The sequence below is a fragment of the Capricornis sumatraensis genome, chromosome 2, assembly GCF_032405125.1.
Source record: "Capricornis sumatraensis isolate serow.1 chromosome 2, serow.2, whole genome shotgun sequence".
NCBI classification, from domain to species: Eukaryota; Metazoa; Chordata; class Mammalia; order Artiodactyla; family Bovidae; genus Capricornis; species Capricornis sumatraensis.
Window position 1 is genome coordinate 20,226,712 of NC_091070.1, and position 19,844 is coordinate 20,246,555.

General features: G+C 38.6%; 1 protein-coding gene across 2 annotated transcripts in view; it reads right to left on the reverse strand.

Moving 5' to 3' along the window:
• Nucleotides 1-6,673: 6,673 nt before the first annotated feature.
• The window catches only part of PCNX1 (pecanex 1), a 184,813-nt gene continuing 171,642 nt past the window's right edge, over nt 6,674-19,844 (reverse strand). For both annotated transcript variants that reach the window (XM_068961318.1, XM_068961307.1), the window contains 7 exons: nt 19,339-19,489; nt 14,045-14,275; nt 12,908-13,182; nt 11,413-11,618; nt 8,418-8,860; nt 7,866-8,006; nt 6,674-7,688 (listed from right to left, as the gene is read on the reverse strand). In XM_068961318.1, coding sequence (XP_068817419.1) covers nt 7,548-7,688; nt 7,866-8,006; nt 8,418-8,860; nt 11,413-11,618; nt 12,908-13,182; nt 14,045-14,275; nt 19,339-19,489 — 1,588 coding nt within the window. In that variant the 3' untranslated portion in view covers nt 6,674-7,547. The remainder of the gene's footprint in view (nt 7,689-7,865; nt 8,007-8,417; nt 8,861-11,412; nt 11,619-12,907; nt 13,183-14,044; nt 14,276-19,338; nt 19,490-19,844) is intronic.

The following is a 19,844-nucleotide window of genomic DNA, read 5'->3' on the forward strand; positions in this document are numbered from 1 at the left end:
GACACTTAGTTCCAGTCCAAAAAGAAAGCCAGCATACATATGAAGGCAGAGTTGAGAAAATCACAGATATACAGAGATGGAGTAACATGAATTAACCAATCCTAAAAGCCCAGATTACCTTTCATTTTCTAGTAAGCCAATTTCCTGTTTCAGGGACTTTGAATTGAGTTGTTTTCTTTCTTGCTACGTAGGCTTCTTAAGTAAATATTTTAGAACTATTTAGTTTCATAATGTAATTGTACAAAAGGAGTCACCCCTACATTTACAACTAAGACCAATCTGCACTGCGTCTAAAGAAAGGTACACTTCACATAAGCCATTTGTGCTCCATTGTTGAGTTCCCACTAGGACATACTAACTGTTACACAACGGTGTTACTAACTGGTACACAACTGAGCAGTGGTGGGGGATATGTGAGAGCAAACCCATTAACAGTATTAAAAGCACAGAGGCACTGCTTGGTATCTGATTAAATTCAGTGCTGTCCTGGGATGGCGACTATCTGATAAAAACAAGTCAGGATGCTTGTGCTTCAGGATGGCACTAACCTGGAGTATCCTTACAGAGGTCCAGTTATTTTGTATTCATACAGCGTCCTTGGCAGCAAAAAGGAACCCTGGACTAAAAGATGACCTTTCCCTTTCAGCACAGGTTGAAAGTGAAGCGAAGTCACTCAGTCGTATCTGACTCTTTGCGACCTCGTGGACTGTAGCCTACCAGGCTTCTCCATCCATGGGATTCTCCATGCAAGAATACTGGAGTGGGTTATCATTTCCTTCTCCAGGGGATCTCCCTGACCCAGGGATTGAACCTGGGTCTCCTGCATTGGAGGCAGACGCTTTAACCTGAGCCACCAGGGAAACCCTTCAGCACAGGTTACTGGGCACTGAAACTGAATGGTTTCTTAAAAAGGCTTTCAGGCAAGACAGATTCATCTCATTCAGTTCAGTCTCTCAGTCATGTCCAATTCCTTGCGACCCCATGGACTGCAGCACGCCAGGCCTCCCTGTCCATCACCAACTCCTGGAGTTTACCCAAACTCATGTCATTGAGTCGGTGATGCCATCCAACCGTCTCATCCTCTGTTGTCCCCTTCTCCTCCTGCCCTCAATCGTTCCCAGCATCAGGGTCTTTTCCAATGAGTCAGCTCTTCCCATCAGGTGGCCAAAGTACTAGAGTTTCAGCTTCAACATCAGTCCTCCCAATGAACACCCAGGACTGATCTCCTTTAGGATGGACTGGTTGGATCTCCTTGCAGTCCAAGGGACTCTCAAGAGTCTTCTCCAACACCACAGTTCAAAAGCATCAATTCTTCGGCGCTCAGCTTTCTTTATAGCCCAACTCTCACATCCATACATGACCACTGGAAAAACTATAGCCTTGACTAGACGGACCTTTGTTGACAAAGTAATGTCTCTGCTTTTTAATATACTGTCTAGGTTGGTCATAACTTTCCTTCCAAGGAGTAAGCATCTTGTAATTTCATGGCTGTAATCACCATCTGCAGTGATTTTGGAGCCCCCCAAAATAGTCAGCCACTTGCTATTAATAGATGTCCTGAGAAAATTACAGAGCAATCTAGTGATTCTCTTGTAGAAAAAATTACATTTTTCTAAGTATGAAGTTCAAGAATATTTAGTTTTAATAAACACATGTGAATGGGAGAAGAGGGGAATCAAACAAATGTTTTGCACAGTAAGTGCTGAGTGAATACCCTAAAAGCCATCATTTGGTCATGTCCCTACTTCACAAGGTGCTTTTTTCCTTCTCCAGAGGAAAATGCACCTACATGGTGAGTTCATTGCCTACAGGCCAGCAAAACATATCTGAATTCTTTAGGAGAGGGAAAAAAACCCCAACAAAACTGTAAGTAAGCTGCACTTTAAGAGGTTAACAACGAAGAGGTTTAGGGGACCCAGATTGCAAGTCAACCCCGCTTTGAAACTCTGGGTCTAAGATTCATGTAGATTACACACACAGAAAATTCCCTTCTTTGAAGATGTGTTTCATTTAACTAGCATGCTTCCTGCCATTAGATAAAAATACTGTCCTAAGACTAACTGCCATTACACCTCCAGGTGAGTCACTGTGATCCTGGGCAGAAAGAGAGCAAACTGTTTGGGGCTCTGATACCAAAGGACATCACCTGCACCCTGCCAGTTTGGGCTGTTACTTCAAGAGACTCACTAAAGGCTTAATGAGTGACTCTGTCAAGAGTGTATCTATTATCATTGTAAGTCAGCTTGCACTTTCCTTAAGTATTATACATAGAATCAGTACACACCCTTATTTAGCATTTGCCAGGTTTTAATGACCGTAATCTGCATGGTCATTTTCTGAACTGTAATCTAGATTAGCACAGTGGATATGCACACATTTCCATCCCTCATCCTACATGGTCCATCTAATATCACTAGCAAGACACATTCAGATAAGTTCATAAAATGTAAACTACAACCTTTCTGCCAAGTGTGAAAAGATATCCTTTTATTATGAAATAGATAAATTTCTATTATAGGCTGAATCCCATGTCAGCAAGCTTAAGCATCTGTTTAAAATGATTATCTTCACAACCAAGTACATGTTTTAAAAATATGCTAGTCAGAGCTTAATATGGTAAACTCTTAATTTTCTTAATTTGACAAAAATGGACAGAAGGCAAAATGAAAAAAAATTTATTTCCTCAGTGTTTTATCCACTGTCAATACTGTATCTTTGATGCAATATATTTGCAAAGAAAAAACAATCTCAGCTTTTAGTTTCCATTTTAAACAACTACAGTATTTACAAGCTGTTCAGAATAACAAACACTCAGACACACGCACACACACACGCTCACAGACACACAGGAGTACATATCTCTGGTTTATACTGAATGCTGGTAGAGGCAATGAATACTTCCAGAGCCCATGATCAGAAAAGGGAAACCCATTCTCCTTCCTCCCACCTACTTTCCTGGAATCATTTTCATATTCTTCCTTCCATTTCCTCATGCAGAGCTCATTGCCAGACTTGTATAATGTTAAGGTAATCATTTTTTACAATTTATTTTTAGTTAAATTATAGTAAGCTTTAAAAAAAAAGCATAAGCAGACACGATTTCCCCATTTCTATTACTTTGGTTGTAGAATCAAGCTTCATATATAAAAAATCTTGTTATACTACAATTACACTAAACCCAAGAGTCATCTGGAGCAGCCATCTCATTTTTCCACTAATTCTCTGCTTTAAATTTCAAGGTATCGTCCCATTCTGTGCAAATAACCTGCAGGAATTGATCCTTATCACAATCTTAGATGACCTTTCTTCCTGCTCCACTGAATCATAAATTCTCAGGTACAGAGCTGAGGCAGAGGAAAAAAAAAGGTATAACTCTATATAATAGGTGTGTCTTAGAACAGAGCGGTCATGTAACCTTGTGAGGACAATCAGCTCTGGTGCCCCAAAGAATGTTATGCTGCTTCCATAAAACAGTACATAAGGAAGTTCAGCTCACAAATAGAACTTATTTTTTCTAACTCAGAAAGAACATGTGGCTGATAGGCAATAGAGACAAATTCTTATCACACGTGATTCTTGACAAGATGACTTGGGTGAGGTGATTCAAAGCAGAAAATACACCTCTGTTTCAAGCAAAATTAATACTTCAACTCACATACCTATCAGATCTACTTGTATAATAATGAACTTCTTTCCAATCACAGTTCTCACCTAAATAAAAAAAAGGCCTAGGTATATATCAACCAGATATTTTTTTTTTTAAATAAGAGAAGTGAAGAAAAGAGAGGCTAGTTTTTTAATACCTTATAAAAAAACTATACATATCCAACATAATATTAATGTTTATGCTGCACAAATACATCATAATGTCTAATTTTCCTCTTTTTCCAGATTAATAAAAACTCAACTTCCACAAAGATCAAAACAAAGTTCAAAGTCAGGGGTTCCAACTATCATCTTCTTCAATGACACTGTTCTCTTAATTTATTCTGGAATTAAAGGAAAAGCCTCTAGAACAATGGATGTTTTACACCTCATCTGAAACAAGGTATGCTCACAAAAGTCAAAAATTGACTGGGTCTGTGTCCAAGCAAAGTAATTTTATGTGATTATAATGTACTACAGAAAAGAACAAGAAGAAATATTGAGAAATTAAAAAAAAAGGGGGGGGTGAGGTCTTGTCCATATTCATGAAAAAGTGATGAAAATAAACACAAAAGTAATTCACATTGTGGGGAGCAACTTATAATTTTGTAGCTAGTAAACAAATTCAAATAATTCTCATGTAACACTATTGCTATCTTCTTCTCAAGTCATATATTTACTAAGAAAGATTTTTGTGAGTTAACTAAGATAAAATGATAATTTTAGCCTCGGGGCAAATCATCAGTTTAAAAGGTTCAGCTCTGGATGAACATGACTCAGTGCAGCAATCGACCAAATGAAGAATTCCTAAGCAGGGGCCCAGGGCTGCTGCTCAGAGGCAAAGCGGAATTCATTAAGGCTAAGCTACCCTTGCTTAAATGTGAGGCTGGTTTTTTATATTTTGATATGAGATGGAAAAGTAAACCAACCCAGGAAGAAAAATACATCTTTTTAATGAGCTGAAGTTAAAGCTTATATTTTCACTGCCTGACATCTGGTACACAGAGTAATTTTCCATATTTCGCTCAAGAGAAATCTTGTCTGACTAATTCTATTTCAAGGATTAGTGGAAGTATCTCAGATATACTTGTAATATTAAGAAAAATACTTCAAATATAATGGAGGTTAATCTCCCAGTAATGGAAACTCAAAGAAGGCAAAACACTGATGAAGTCTGTTCACTAATTTCCTGAAAGGTAATTAATCTCTTATCATCTTAAAAATACAGAGCTTCACCACCTACACTCTCAAACCCCTTAAATATCAACATATTAATCTAGACTTCTGGAAAAATTATAGTTCTTTAGAAAAAAGTCAACATATAAAATTTTATCAAGTATTGAAAAATGGTGTAAAAAGAGGGCTTACACCAAATTATAAACTGGAAGATTAACCAAAAACTTGAGTTATAAAATGATTTCTACCACAAAATAAGAATAACCAAAAAAAAAAAAAAAAGCTAACCATTGATAACTTACTCCAGAACTCTAAATAAAAATCAAACAAGAAAAAAACCCAGACAGCTATCAATAAAACTATTTAGAACAATGAAAAAAGTTGTGTTTTAATTACATATCCTTACTTTCAAATTAAGGAACTCTCAAAGTTTTGGCAACTGTGAACTAAAGATGCCAATGAGTGTATACTGGAGTCTTATATATTGCTACTAATGAAAAATGCTATGCAGGGAATCTAAATGAATAGCTCACTATCCTCCAAGGGCGTATGGGACAGGGTTAAGTAAGACATGTATAATCAGTTTAATTACTGAAAGTGTGTATATTTCTCTATTATAGTTTAGGTCAAATTATTAAGACATGAATCCTTCCTTAATTATCAATACTTCCCCAGATGCAATTATTAGAAAAGTATTATGATTTTAAAAAGACTACAAGTTTTAGACTTAAAAAATAAGAACAGGGCTCCTTTTAGGATTCCTAATTAATAAAATTACTGAAAGATAACAAAATTCAATTTGTTTTGAGAAACAGGGTACCTTTATATAAAGGTTTAATGAATTATTTGATGAAAAGTTTCTCAACAATAAGTTTTGCAGTGTGTGAAGTCTGGAAACATCAACACGAGGCACACTGGCTCCTGAATAACCACAAAAATTTTAAATTGGAAAAAGGAAAGAAAAAAAGGTTTTGGAGTGAAAATGCAATCATATGGTATATGTTAGCTGTTTACTTCCTTAGTTTCCATTCCTTCTACTGAAGTGTCATGCTATACTGTAAGATCTATATTAGAATTACCAAGATCTCCTTCTGTCTCAGAAAGGTAACTTCACACCCACACTGCTCAACAGAGTAGCCACTAAGCACATGTGGCCAGCAAGTACCTGAAATACGGCTAGTTCCACATGCTGAAATTGGAATACTCTGGATATAACAGATCATATAAAATGTATGACTGAAATTAACTTCATCTGCTTCTTTTTACTTTTCATTCACGGGGGCAGAAAGATGGCTGCTCCTAAATGCTCACATGTACAGTCTTCTTTGGAGTGTCACACAAAATGTGAAAAGTTTTCTGAAGGATTTAAAAAGTGCCATATGTTGAAAACGAAATCTAAACTGCAGTTCCCACCTAGACCAACTGTAAATTTGAGTTATATATTTCCCTGAATACATACATTTAAAAAAAAACAATAAAATTTAAGTTATGAGACAACATATGAGTTAAGTCAATTTCATCACAGATATAAATATTCCAAATTACACCTACACACTATAAATCACTGGAAATAAAATTCAAGTCACAGAACAAGAAGAGAGGAGGAAAAGAAAAGGCAAAGCTATTAAAGTGGGATATAACGATAAGAACGGCACCATTTGGATAATTCTGTTTGAAAAAACTTTACTTGATTGACTGAACTGCATGTGAATGACTTCAAGAGCTAAGAACTCTTTAAAGGCAATCAATCCTTTCTTTAAATTCCTGGACATTTCATCTTCTTTGAAAAGCAAAAAGCATTTTTCTTCCCAGAACTGACCCCAGCAGAACTTGCTCAGGTGGGAGAAGCAGGGTGGCCGGGGTGCTCCTGGTGCTGGAGCCCATCTGAAGTGTGGACACGGAAGCTGGCAGGAGTGTTCACAGGACCGAGTCACTGACTACTGGCTTTGGGAAACACCAGCGATGAAGCCACGTGTATCTTGAGATGGAGTATTCGTTTGAAAAGAAACAACTGGTGGACTGGCATGAAGTACAGACTACTTAAAGAAGAGTGAGCAGCACTTATAAGGAAAGGGAAGGGGTTTATCCCAAAGGCAATTTAAATAATGTCGTTTTATTTTTATATATAAATAAATGTTCTGAGAAATCTCAGACTTTAGTGCATTGTAAAAAATTAGTGCAGTTTTTTTTTCATTAAAGTTTTTAGCGCTCAAGGAATAAGATAAATCTATGTCTGTTCATAGTCTCTTTCACTGTACATTAAACTTTTATACTGCTATGTGTCAAACTGAAGGTTTCTACACTTGTTTTTAAAAATCAAGGTAAATGGATTTCATGTTTTATGACAAAACATGGCAATTATTTTTGGCAAAGAAATTAGAAAAATATGAGATTGTAGTTTAGAAATCAAGAATTTGTTGATTTAAAGCATAGGTAATGCATAGGAAAAAACTTTTAAGGATGTATTTTAACAGAACTTTATCCTTCATGCAAAATGTTTTCTCAGCAGCTAACTTAAAAAAATATTTCAGCTTTATTTGGGGATGGAGACAGTGATGGGAATCAGAGTGAAGGAGAGGTGCTTAACCTAGCCCACTCTATGTTCAAGTCTCTCCTACAGGATCAAAGTGATAACTGCAGGCATCTTCTGCTCTCTCCTCTTTTTTTTTTTTTCCCCAACATCTTGGAATTTTGAGGGAAAAGAAATGAAGTTATAAAACATTGGCTCACACTTCAGCCCCAAGTTCTAGTACCCCAGTTTCAATTACAGTCACATATTTATCTTCAATCTGGACCAGAAGTACTGTCTTGTCGATGTGGGATCTAGTACCTGGATCTCTGCTGCAAGGCACCCATCGGTGAATCACCTAATGATTTAGAACAAAACAAGCAGTTAGTGGCAGAGACCTTGAATACACTCACAGACTCTACCCTTACGATTAGAGGCAGTAATTCAGTTTGATAATTAAGCATAAGTACATAAATCAGCTAAAAACATGCATACAGGTCCAGAAAGTCAGGGCACCAGCTTCAGAAGAACTTACATGGCCTTCCATGCCCTCCTGAGGACTCCAGTCCTTCCAGCTGTTCCTCCCAGCTTTTAACCGAATACCCTCATCAGGCCACTGCAGCTCTTTCCTTTTTGACAGGTTGATCCCATCCAGAATTTGACCGGGATCCACAATCTACATTGTAAATAAATATGAATCATTTCCAATTCATTATTTCCTTGAAGATGAATAATTATATAATTCCAAACAAAATTTCTTTCACAGTACTCTTTGTGTCCACATTCTCCACAGCCTATAATACAATAAAAAACAAACTCAACAGCCATGTGAGTTCCTTTTAGCCTCCCGGGAGACCTTACTGCCATGGCCACGTAACCATGGCTGAAGAGGGAACAAATATCACCAGTGAAAAACTGCTTGCTTTCAGTTTTTACATTGGCAGAGACTTTTTCACAACATTCACAAACGTTCTTCCTTCAGACTAAGTAGTCTAAGGTGTGTTTTCACAGGAGTCCTTCACTCAAAACACAAGAAATCAAAACTGGGAAGGAGAAAGAGTGGAAGAAGAGCGCTGGGCTTACTCACTTGGACTCTGTAAATCACCTCCCCCTTTTTGGCATGGGAGTTATTGGCAGGGCTTGAGGTGCTGCCGGGCTGCACGTCAGTGGCACAGCTCTGGCCGCCGTCAGTCCCGAGAAAGCCCACGAGGGTGTGATGCTTGCAGGCGGGGATGCTTTGGCTGGAGCTGCTGGAGGAAGGCAAGCCATGCGGCACACAGGCTTGGCCGCTCTGACTAGAGGGTTCCATCTGGTTCACCATAGAGAGGCGGGACTGGATGGATGACGGCAAGTTGCGAAGCGATATCTGGCTGGTGGAGGAGCGCCGACAAGGCACAAATCCCGTGGTGGACATCCGGAGAGATGAGTGTCGGCTGCTGTAGCAGTAAGAGGACTGGCTGGCTACGGAGGCCCGGGCGGGGGACTGCCGGACCAGGCCGGACTGCACGGAGTGAGAGCTGTGGCTAGTGCCTGGGGAGGGAGAGACAGCAGCAGTGCTCACTCTGAGTGGAATGATGCAAGCACAGTCGCTTCTTTTGTAGTTTCTAGGACTTTCTCCCTTAAGCCTCTCACCATAAATTAGCTGGTCAATTTACTGAATTTAACATTTATACCTGAAAAATTTTAAAGTTGTCGAAAAGAAATAAATATCTGAGATCTTTTTTCTCATGTGGTTCATATAATTTTCATTTGCTGAAGCTTTTTAAAATCCAAATTCTGGGCCATATGAAAAACACAATTAGGTAATCTACAAGAAATAGCGGGATTTAGGGTTGAGATAAATCGTAAAATTTCTTTCACTCAAATATTTCAGAATAACACGAGTACTTCTTTAATACATCAGAGATGAAATAGTTCATGGAAATGAGACAGTGAGAAATATTTATTAAGGATCTATTATGTGGCAAGCTCTGTAACTACTATTTCTCAAAGTCGAGTATTAATGCCCTTTCAATCTACTGCAATGACAAGTTATACTACCTACAGAAGAACAGAGAGGCATCACTGCAGTATGCCTGTGTATTAGGGATCACTGCTGAATATGATCAATGATACTGAATAGCAGGTTCTTCTGTGTCCTTTATTCTAATGGCTTGACAGAATTCTTCAGTTTTGTGAAGAGTGATGTGAAGATTATTAGAAAATTATTATTAATTATACTGAAAAATAATTACATGTGCTTTTAACGTGAAAATTAAAAAGAGCTAATCAATGTTAAGAGAAGAAGGTACATTTAAAGTAGCACACTGAAAATAAAAGAAAAGAAAATAAAGTAGCACACTGGCAGTTTTAGGTTTCCACTCAAAAGGTAAAGAAGAACAAACAAAATGTTGATCACACACCTATTTAGAGTCTTAACAATTTCAGTGCCGTTACCTTTTTTTTAATTGAAGTAAGTGGTTTAAAATTTAATCTGATCCATGTTCAACAGTGGGGAAAAGGACAATGCCATCTGGGAATGGATGAAATCTGGCTTGCATACCAGGTAAGATTATGGCTCTCATGTAAAAGGCAAATTAGTAAAATAATACCTTCCTTTGGGATAAGGAAAATTTTCTTAAATAGGATACAGAACGTGTTAATCATAAAGGGAAAGATCAGTAAATTGCTCTATACAAAAATAAAGAACTTCTCATTAAAACAAGACAAGCCCACTCTTCACAGAAGAGAAGAGAGAACCAAGATACAGAATGGGAAGAGCTATCTTTGGCACAGAAAACTGACAAAAAGCTCAATCCAGAATATACAAATATAAATAGGAAGAAGATATGGACTTTCCTAGTGGTCCAGTGCTCAAGAATCCTCCTACCAGTGCAGGGGACAAGCGTTTGATCCCTGGTCAAGGAAGATCCCACATGCCCTGGAACAACTAAGCTCTTGGGTCACAACTCTGGAGCCCACGCACCCTCGAGCTCTGCTCTGCAACAAGAGAAGCCACAGCAATGCGAAGCTGCTGCTAAGTCGCTTCAGTTGTGTCTGACTCTGTGCGACCCCATAGGTGGCAGCCCACCAGGCTCTGCCATCCCTGCGATTCTCCAGGCAAGAACACTGGAGTGGGCTGCCATTTCCTTCTCCAATGCATGAAAGTGAAAAGTGAAAGTGAAGTTGCTCTGTCGTGTCCAACTCTTAGCGACCCCATGGACTGCAGCCTACCAGGCTCCTCCGTCCATGGATTTTCCAGGCAAGAGTACTAGAGTGGGGTGCCATTGCCTTCTCTAGGTGCACTGCAAACTGGAGAGTAGCTACCACTTGCCACAACTTGAGAAAGCTCACAAGGAGCAACAAAGATCCAGCGCAGACAAAGATGAATTCATTTTTTAAAAAAATCTTAAAGATAAATAAGAAAAAAATAACCAAATAGAAAAAAGGGCAAGAGACTTAATATGACTCCAGAAAGAAGAGATGATAAACTCAAAAGTTTCCAACCACAGGTATTACAGCAATGCAAATGAAAACAATGGAACTAAAGACCACCCCCTTCTCCTGTCTCTCTGAGGGAGCAGGGAGCAGAGCTGGGAATGATGATACTCAAAGCTGGACATTCCTATGTACGACTGGTCAGAGTACCAACTGGTTTAAAAAAGAAAGTCTAGAAAGATTTTTGGAACTTTATATCATGAGTCGTAAATATCACAAACTTTGATTTGATTTCATTTCTTAAGTTCCCAGCCCAAGAAAAGAATAAGAGATTATAATATAACGATTTATATACAAAGTTACAATACTCAGAAGAAATCAAATCATTGTTCAATAGGAGAGAAGTTACATAAACTATATTAGTTACGTATGATTAGCCTTTAAAAATGGTACTTTCAAAGAAAGGCTATTTTTACGTATTATATATTTATATACATAAAATGATTAATATAGACAGGTAGGATAACGGCCCACTGGGAATCAAATAACACATTCTGCTTACATATTTCCAAGTAGGTAATGTGTCATCCTCTTTACACACACATACCACCTGAACCCCACAGCTGAGGGACTGACATCTCACATATAATTTTGGTTCAGATTACCTAGGGTTGGAGGGTGGGACGTGGCGGGCGGATGAAGTCCTGCTCCAGGTGCCTGGCCTGGGTTTCCAGTGCTTCCTTGGGATGCACTGCTGTGGGGATCGTTGGCAGTTGTCGCACTGTTACTGGTGCTGGAGGGTCCGCCTCCAGTATCAGAATCTTCGATATTGCCACCGCTGTTACATCCGGCTCCACAACCTTTCCTTAACCTAGGAACAAACACCAGGGTAGGAGGCACTCCCCCAAGATCACTTCAAGATAGGTATTTCTTCCTCTCCCTAGATATTCTAAACATTTAATGCTACTTATGTTCACCTTTGAAAGTCTTCATGGAGCAATCAACATCAGGAAGCAAAAGACTTCTATGTTTTCATATTGGCCTCTTAAATTCACTGACTCCATTCTTAACTGACTTCACTTTTATACACTCTATCACCTTCCCTACATCATAATGAAGAACTGCACATAATAACGTGTTCCATTAAGATCTCAGCTGGAAATAGAATTCTTGCCACTGTATACAACCCACAAGAACCTAATTGATGTAAATTAAATCTAATGTATGCTGTAGCAAACTGAATAGAGCTGCTGTAGTAATTTTTCTTCTTTTGTTTTAAAGTGTAAAGTTTAAACTGTCTCAGTTTGGCACTGAAAATCCTGCACCCCATTAAACTACTCAGTCCTGAGCAAACAAGGCAATTTCAACACAACACCTATTTTTTTAAGACAAAACTTCTTTGAACACTATCCTGGTTTGTGTTTTTCCTCCTGTTTGAATAGGGGTTGATGTTAAAATGGTGAAATTTTACTGTAATGCTGGAAGAATTTTAAACCACCTGTTTTAGAGTTCATTGCTCAAGTCCCGTTTTTCTTAAGTTCTGATATTTAAAGATCTGAACAACACTTGACCTGCAGTTTTTCTTTATCACCCATCAAATTATGATGTTCGTATACCACACGTCAGAATTTACCAGACAAAAGGCAGAGGAAACAATTCATGTGCATACTTGAGGACATTAAAGATTTGAGACTTGCGTGCTCCTTGTTCAGATGGCAGCAGCATCTCTGCATTGCGCAAGGAGCTTCAACATGGACAGCGTGCTCCCCCTACTGCTCAAATGGAACTCAAAAAGAAGGGAATCAGCTTGCCCAAGTTTCTTTGCTTTTTCTCTAGTTTGCCCTGTTTGCTGACCCACACATTCTAATAGCAACAATATGCTGCAGTGGAGTTTAAAAAAATTAGAGAGGGAATTATTCAAGATTCTATTAAATGCTAGAGCAGTGGTTCCTGACCAGAGTTGTGCGTTAGATTTATCTAGTAAGAGTTTAAAGATACGCATGCTCAGATTCTACTTCCTAAAGCTCAGCTATAACGAGTTTTTACTGTACCATGCCAGCTGCATTTTTCCTAAAGCTTTCCAGGTGACACTTATGTACAAGGTACAAATTAGGCGGGTCAGGACACACCACTGCTGGAAAAGGCAGCCCCACGGCTCACCTGTGCCAGGTTGACACGACGAAGTTTCTGATATTTCCCAAGCTGATGGGTCCCCCAAGAATTTCTTTAAGCTGCTCATGGCTGTCAGAGTAAGAAGTTGTCAGGGGTGAGACAAAGATAGGGTAGCCAATAGGTTGATCACAGGATGAGTTTATCATGTTTCTCAGTGCTTGCTTGGCATTCTGGATGCTACCTCTCTCTGGGTTACGGTTACGCAGGAAAACAAGCTCCTGCTGCTGCCCTGCCCAAAGACCTCGGACACACTCCTTATTCACCTGAAAATCAGAACACACAGGAAGTAGGTTAAGGGGCTAAGAATAAAATTTATATAAATAGAAGGGTAGCAATGGGAGGGATATGAAAGATATTACAATAACCAGCTGTGAAAAGCGGGAAACAAATACAAGTAGGTCACATCTGAATGGGAGTGAACCATTTCCCACCGTCATTAGGTTGTTAAATAATAAGCACCTACAGAGCTCTTCCCTTTGCTGTCTTGTAAAAATACCAAGTAAAATGTAGTCTATTTAGTTTTCTAAATTGGTGAAGCACTGAATGCTGTAACTGAGATGACAGATATTTCTGACAGAAATGAGAGTTAACAAGTATTTAGAGTTGAAAGGATATTTGTGATTTCATCGGGGGGGGGGTCGATTCGATGAAGAAACAAGTAAAACATTTCAAACTATCAAAATAAAATTTCAGAGATTATGCCTCCTACAGTCTTGAGACGTTTAAAAAAACAACAAAAGAAACCAACCAAAAAAACAGGTCAGAACAAACCATTTACAGTGAGCTAGCAAGTACAAGTTATAGTATTATTTTGCAACCTAGGAATCAATCATGTTAGCAATACAGGGCTGACATTTTCAGAAGAGATGTTGGCCAAACAGGCAAGAGACTGCCAAAACAGAAATAAGGAAAGGCTTTAAGGCTTCACGGCACATGAGGAAACTTCCGAAGACAGAGTACGTTACTGACAAAATAAATTATTAAGTGCTTATAAACAATAACCGTCAACGTGGTGCGGCTGTATGCTTTTGTTTCCTGTGAAAGAACTCCATGACTTTTAGAAGTCTGGATGAGGCTCTCTGAGTCTCACTGCTTTCAGAGACAGACAGGTGCTCCAAGCCTTACTTTAATGACCCTGAAGCTCAGGTGGCGTCTGTTGAGCATGATAATCTTGTACTCGTTGGTGCCATCGTCCATGACGTGCCGCAGAGCGAGCAGGGAGGGCGAGTTGGCGAGCACCGCACTCCGCCACGCAGGGTCCCCTTCGTGGGCTATGACGAGGTTCTTCTCGTGCGATACAATGGCTTCGTAGAGCACAGTGGGGTCATCATATTCATCTGGAGAAGTGAAATGGTCCTATAGACAGAGATAAAGATAGACCTGTATTTCTAGGAAAATTACAGAATGACTTCCAAGACAATGAAAGCCTCTGTAAAACTAGTTACTAAATTACAAGTCTTAAAAACTGGCTTATGTATTTCATTATCAGCATGTGTTAGTATTAGCAGAGGTAAATGATTGATTCTTAAATTTATCCAGATTAGGAATTAGCTCATTACTGCTCTACTACTTCTGCAAATTCCTCAATTCAACCCTACCTGTCCTCTAAGTGTTATTAGCTAAACCATTTTTATTTCCATTTATCTATATTTTGTTTACCTCATTCAATTTGGTTTGCATATCTTCATTTTTTTTTCCTGTTAAAGGATTATCTCACCTTCAACGCTACATAAAAGGTCTCTAAACTATGTTTCTGTTTAACTAGGTGCTTTTCACTTAAAGTCTCATCTCTAGTATGATAATAATATACAATTTTTATCCTGCCTCTCATCTAGTTAAGATAAGGCTTAAAACTATGAGCTTGGAGGACAAATTAAGGGTCCTAAGTCCTAGAGAAGCTAGGTCTTCTTGATCTTAGCAACTACTCATTTACTTGGTAAGTTGTTATTTAATATCTACCACATGCAAGACTGTGTGGCAGATAGCTTGGATGAAACAACGGAATATATGGAATGTATCAACACTTCCCATTCAGAAACCCCCAAACTAACAGGGGATACAGGATATAAACCCCAATATTCATAGCACAATTTGGAATTTCTGAAATGGTATGTTATTCAGGAAACACAAATACTATACTAGCTGCCTTCATATTTATAGTTAAGAGGCTGATACATTTTTACACCCAGGTAAAGTAACTCATTTGTGCTCAGGCCAGCTGACTGGAGTGTGTGCTATCGGGAGGTGAGACGGTGAGAGCAAGAGGGTGATATCCCCAAAGATGCACCTCCAAGTCGGGAGGACCACCAATATGAGGATAACGGAAGTCTTCACGTACATGTGGGTACATAGTGTACAAAGTTCTCCAACACATGATCTTACCTAACTCTTAAAACAATGTTGTCAAGAAGGTTGAGCAGATAATGCCAGCATTTTACAAATTTGGAAACTGAAGCTCAAAGAGGCTTAAGCTGGGAAAGATTGAGGGCAGGAGGAGCAGGGGGTGACAGAGGATGAGATGGTTGGATCACATAACTGACTCAATGGATGTAAGTTTGAGCAAATTCCAGGAAATAGTGAAGGACAGAGAAGCCTGCAGTCCATGGGGTCACAAAGAGTCTGACATGACTTAGTGGCTGAACAACGAGGTTTAGAAAATTAGTATATGATTGTAGTGCCAGAACTTGAATACATTTTTTGAGCATTTTTTCATTCTGACATAAGATGCTCTCTTTCAGCAAGATACTCACTTAAGGAAGAAATGACATCCTTGGATTAGTAGTATTTGTACAACTATTTGAATAGAAAATAAAAGTGCAGAGACAAGCAATAAACACATTCTCAGTAAAATGGACACAAAGTCTTAAATCATTAGGCATGCCAAAAGCGGAGAATGTTCCATCCTGTCCAAGTACGTATTTTCATTGGGCTTAAAATGGTTGAATGAATATGTAAACTTCTATGGACATCATTCAGCAGTGTTTTACTGATAAATATTTGAAACAAGCAGAATGTCCATGAATAGAGAAAGAGCTGAATAAACAGAGTAAAAATTACACTCTGGAAAACTAGTCATTAAAAAAAAAGTGAAATGCCTCTACAGGTGCTGACTTAGAAAAGTGTCCACATTATACTAACTGGGAAAAAAGCTCGACCCAGATCAATTTACACAGCACGATTACATTTTTAAAAAGGAAAATATGTATAAATGTAGTTGAAAATGGCTGAATGAACTTGAGGAAAGCAGAAAAGATGGGCATCCAATTACTGGCAGTGACTGCTTCCTGAAGTACTGTATGATGGGATGGGATGACAGAAGACGCTTGCTCTTGGGAGATGTTTACTTTTCATTGTTTTCTATTAGTTTTCAAATAAATAAAAAAAGATAATGTTTCCAATTCTAGGAAAGGTTTTCAGAAGCATTTTAGAAATACACTGAGAAGTTATGAGAAGATGCACAGGAAATATTATTTGTTGAAAACAATGCAACTCACGTAACATTCACTGGCTGCCAAGTACTGTGCTAAGCAATGAGGATATAAAGATTACTAAGACGCTATCACTGTCCTCAAGGAGATCACAGGTTGTTAACATTTTCATTATATATCTCCTGTAAACCAAGCTAGACTTTAATTGGTGTATTTTAGCTATAACAACCATGTAAACTCCCTTAAAGAGACTAGTGGGAAAAAAAAAAATAAGGAAGTAACCTGTTTTACAAAATGATTAGAGGACAAGAGAGAACACATCAAAAAGGTGATTTACTTAATTTCTCTGAGTTTTGGCTCATCTTCAGCTACAAAACTGTGAGCAAAATAAATCTCTGGGCTGTGGGTGATTATGTGGATGAAAACACTGATAGATACATTACAGAACACTGTAAAATTAAATATTACACAGATAACAGTTTTAATTTCTAAAGTGAAACATATAACAGATTGCAGAATTAAAAATTAAAAAGCACCCTATCAGACACTGTGTCTGAAACAAAGGTTAACAGAAATTTTAAGTATTTAGCTCTCTGGAAACAGAATCTTTTTAAAAAACAATCAGTTGAGGTACAATTTACACATAATAAATTGTACCCATTTGTTTTTAATTGCACCCATTTTAAGAGTACAGTCAGACGCACTTTGACAAATGTGTAAACCCGTGTTAACCACTGCTACAGTCTAAATATAGACTATTTCTGTCATTTCCAAGTTCCTTCCTGCCCTCTGGCATTCAATCCCCACATTCCAAGCAATCACTGATCTGCTTTCTGTCACTACAGATTAGTTTGGCCTGTTTTAAATTTTACCTAAATAAAATAATACAATATGCACTCTTTTTACGTCTGGCTTCCCTTATTCTGTATAATATTTGATATTCATTCTTCCTGTGGCATCTAACAGTAGATCATTTATATTTATTGCTATGTAATATTCTATCTGTTGATGAACACTGGAGTTATCTGCAGCTTTGTGCTCTTGGGACTAGAACTGCTATGCACACATGTGTAAGTCTTTGGGTGGACATATGCTTTCATTCTCTTGGGTAAATATGTGGGAATGGACTTGCTAGGTCACATGCGAAGTAGTATACATGTGTAGATAGTGAAGTCACTCAGTCGTGTCCGACTCTTTGCGACCCCATGGACAGTAGCCAACTAGGCTCCTCCGTTCATGGGATTTTCCAGGCAAGAATACTGGAGTGGGTTGCCATTTAATACTTTAACATAGAAGCCTTTTGTGGATTTTCCTGAGTACAAATGAACTTTGGAGATGAACAGTACTTATTACACATCTATCTTTTCCTGGCCTGAGAGTCTCTCACCAGCAACCCCCTGTCTGGTCAAAGTCATGCTCACTGAATGGCTGCTGCTTGTTACTTCACAGGTCAATCTCACTGTTCTCCAAGGTGTACGGGGATCACAGAACTTCTCCAGGTTGCACCTGTGTTCTCACCTTCTCCCCTCCCTCAGCACTTCATGGCCCTGGGTTCCCATGTGCACCTCCTTACCCCTTCCCAATCTGTCATTGTTGCTGTCAGTCACGGCTAATGATGACAGTGTGTTGTACTCAACTGTGTTGGGCCCGATTATAAGGTAGAGAACCATTGTCACAGGCTAAAAATACATGTAAGGAAATGGACTGGAAGCACCAGGCAAGAGCACTTGTAGGGATAGACAGGGATCAGAAAATACGGAGAGTCTGTGCCTCAGTTTCCTCTCTGCCAGATGGAGATAAAATACCTGTCATGATGTTTAGAATTAAAGACGTCTGTCAGGAGCTATTAGATAATTATGCCACATAAAAGAGTATTTCATACGTAGCAGAAACACAATACCTTCTGAGAAACTGTTAAGTTTTAAAAACATTTAAATATGAAATCATTATCCTTTTCTTTAAAATACACTGGATTTTGTCTTGAAACTCTAAAGCCAGTCTGATGATGGACAATTCTGTTGCTGCTGTTCAGTCGTTAAGCAGTGTCTGACTCTGTGACCCATGGACTGCAGCACACCAGGCCTCCCTGTCCCTTGCTACCTCCTGGAGTTTGCCCAAGTTCATGGCTATTGGGTAGGTCATGCTATCCAACCATCTCATCCTCTGCCGCCCTCTTCTCCTTGATCCCAAATATTTTTTTCCCCATCATCCCCAAAATAGAAATTTTCAAATACTACAGTCTTTATTAGTAATGCTCCTAAATAATACGGGTGTTAGCTTCATTCCATCAGGTCATGGTAAAATCATCTAAAGAGCAATCCACCTCTTGTTTGGCAGAGAGAGACAGCCCCATTCGAGCACAGCAGGTGGATTTGATCAATATTGTCACGTGCTATATTCATATCTCATCACAGCTGTCAGGCGGAATGGTAAGGGCAGCAAGTGCCAGTACCTAATTTCAAAATATATTCTTAAAGGGGCCCAGGGCTTTAGATTTGCATTTGGGGGTCTCATTTTCATTTTACTACCTTACTAGGATTATTTAATTAAGGCTGATTCTGTCCTAACCATCATTTATTCTATAAAACATGGTAAATGAAGCTCATAGTTAAATAATAATACTTGCAAGACTTCTGAGATGTTGTTATATTGCACTGGCAATCAACTAACATTTACCCACAGAACAGGCATGAATTACAATCACCTTAAGTCTAAGCAAACCATTACAGGGGCCCAAGGCTTTTATTTTCAGTTTGCCACTGCTTGTATTTTTCTTCAAGTTCATGCCCAGGTCACTCTCTACTATTACTATTCAAATTCACTGTTACAAACACAGGTTCAGGCTTCTAAGATTTAATATTGTGTCAAGAATCATGTTTTCCTTTGTCTCAAATCAGTATTTCTCAAAAGGATCCCAAGGAACATAATTTGGGAGTCAAGTGAAGAAGTACCATTAAAACCAGTAATGCATCAGAAATTCCCTCCTCTTACCTGATGAAGTTTAATGGACATACGAATTCCAGGGACTACTACTTTCCTCAGGAGTTCCATGTCAGCAAAGATCCATTCATCCCGAATTGAAGAAATACGGAAATCTCCCTTAAATAGGGCATGCAATCCATAGAGGAATGACTCTAAATTACTGTTAAGATTGGAGATAAAAGTTTACGTATTTTGACAAAGGTCTTCCATTACACTCATTCTAACATCTGGTTATGCATCAGAATCATCTGAGAGTGTTGTGAAGATACAGATGCCAAGAACTAATACCAGTACCCCTGAATCAGAATCACAAAGGTCAAGGCTATTTGCCCTGGACCCTTGTTTATGAACTACCATAATAGTGAGTCCTTGAACATAAACAGAAAGTAAAGACTCTCTAACTTGAAAGTAAGGAAGGCCTAATGGAAAACATGAAGTAATCAGAGAAGCGTTATGTGGCATTTTTTAATTCTAATTCAACTGGGTGTTCACAACAAGAAATCCAGTTTACATTT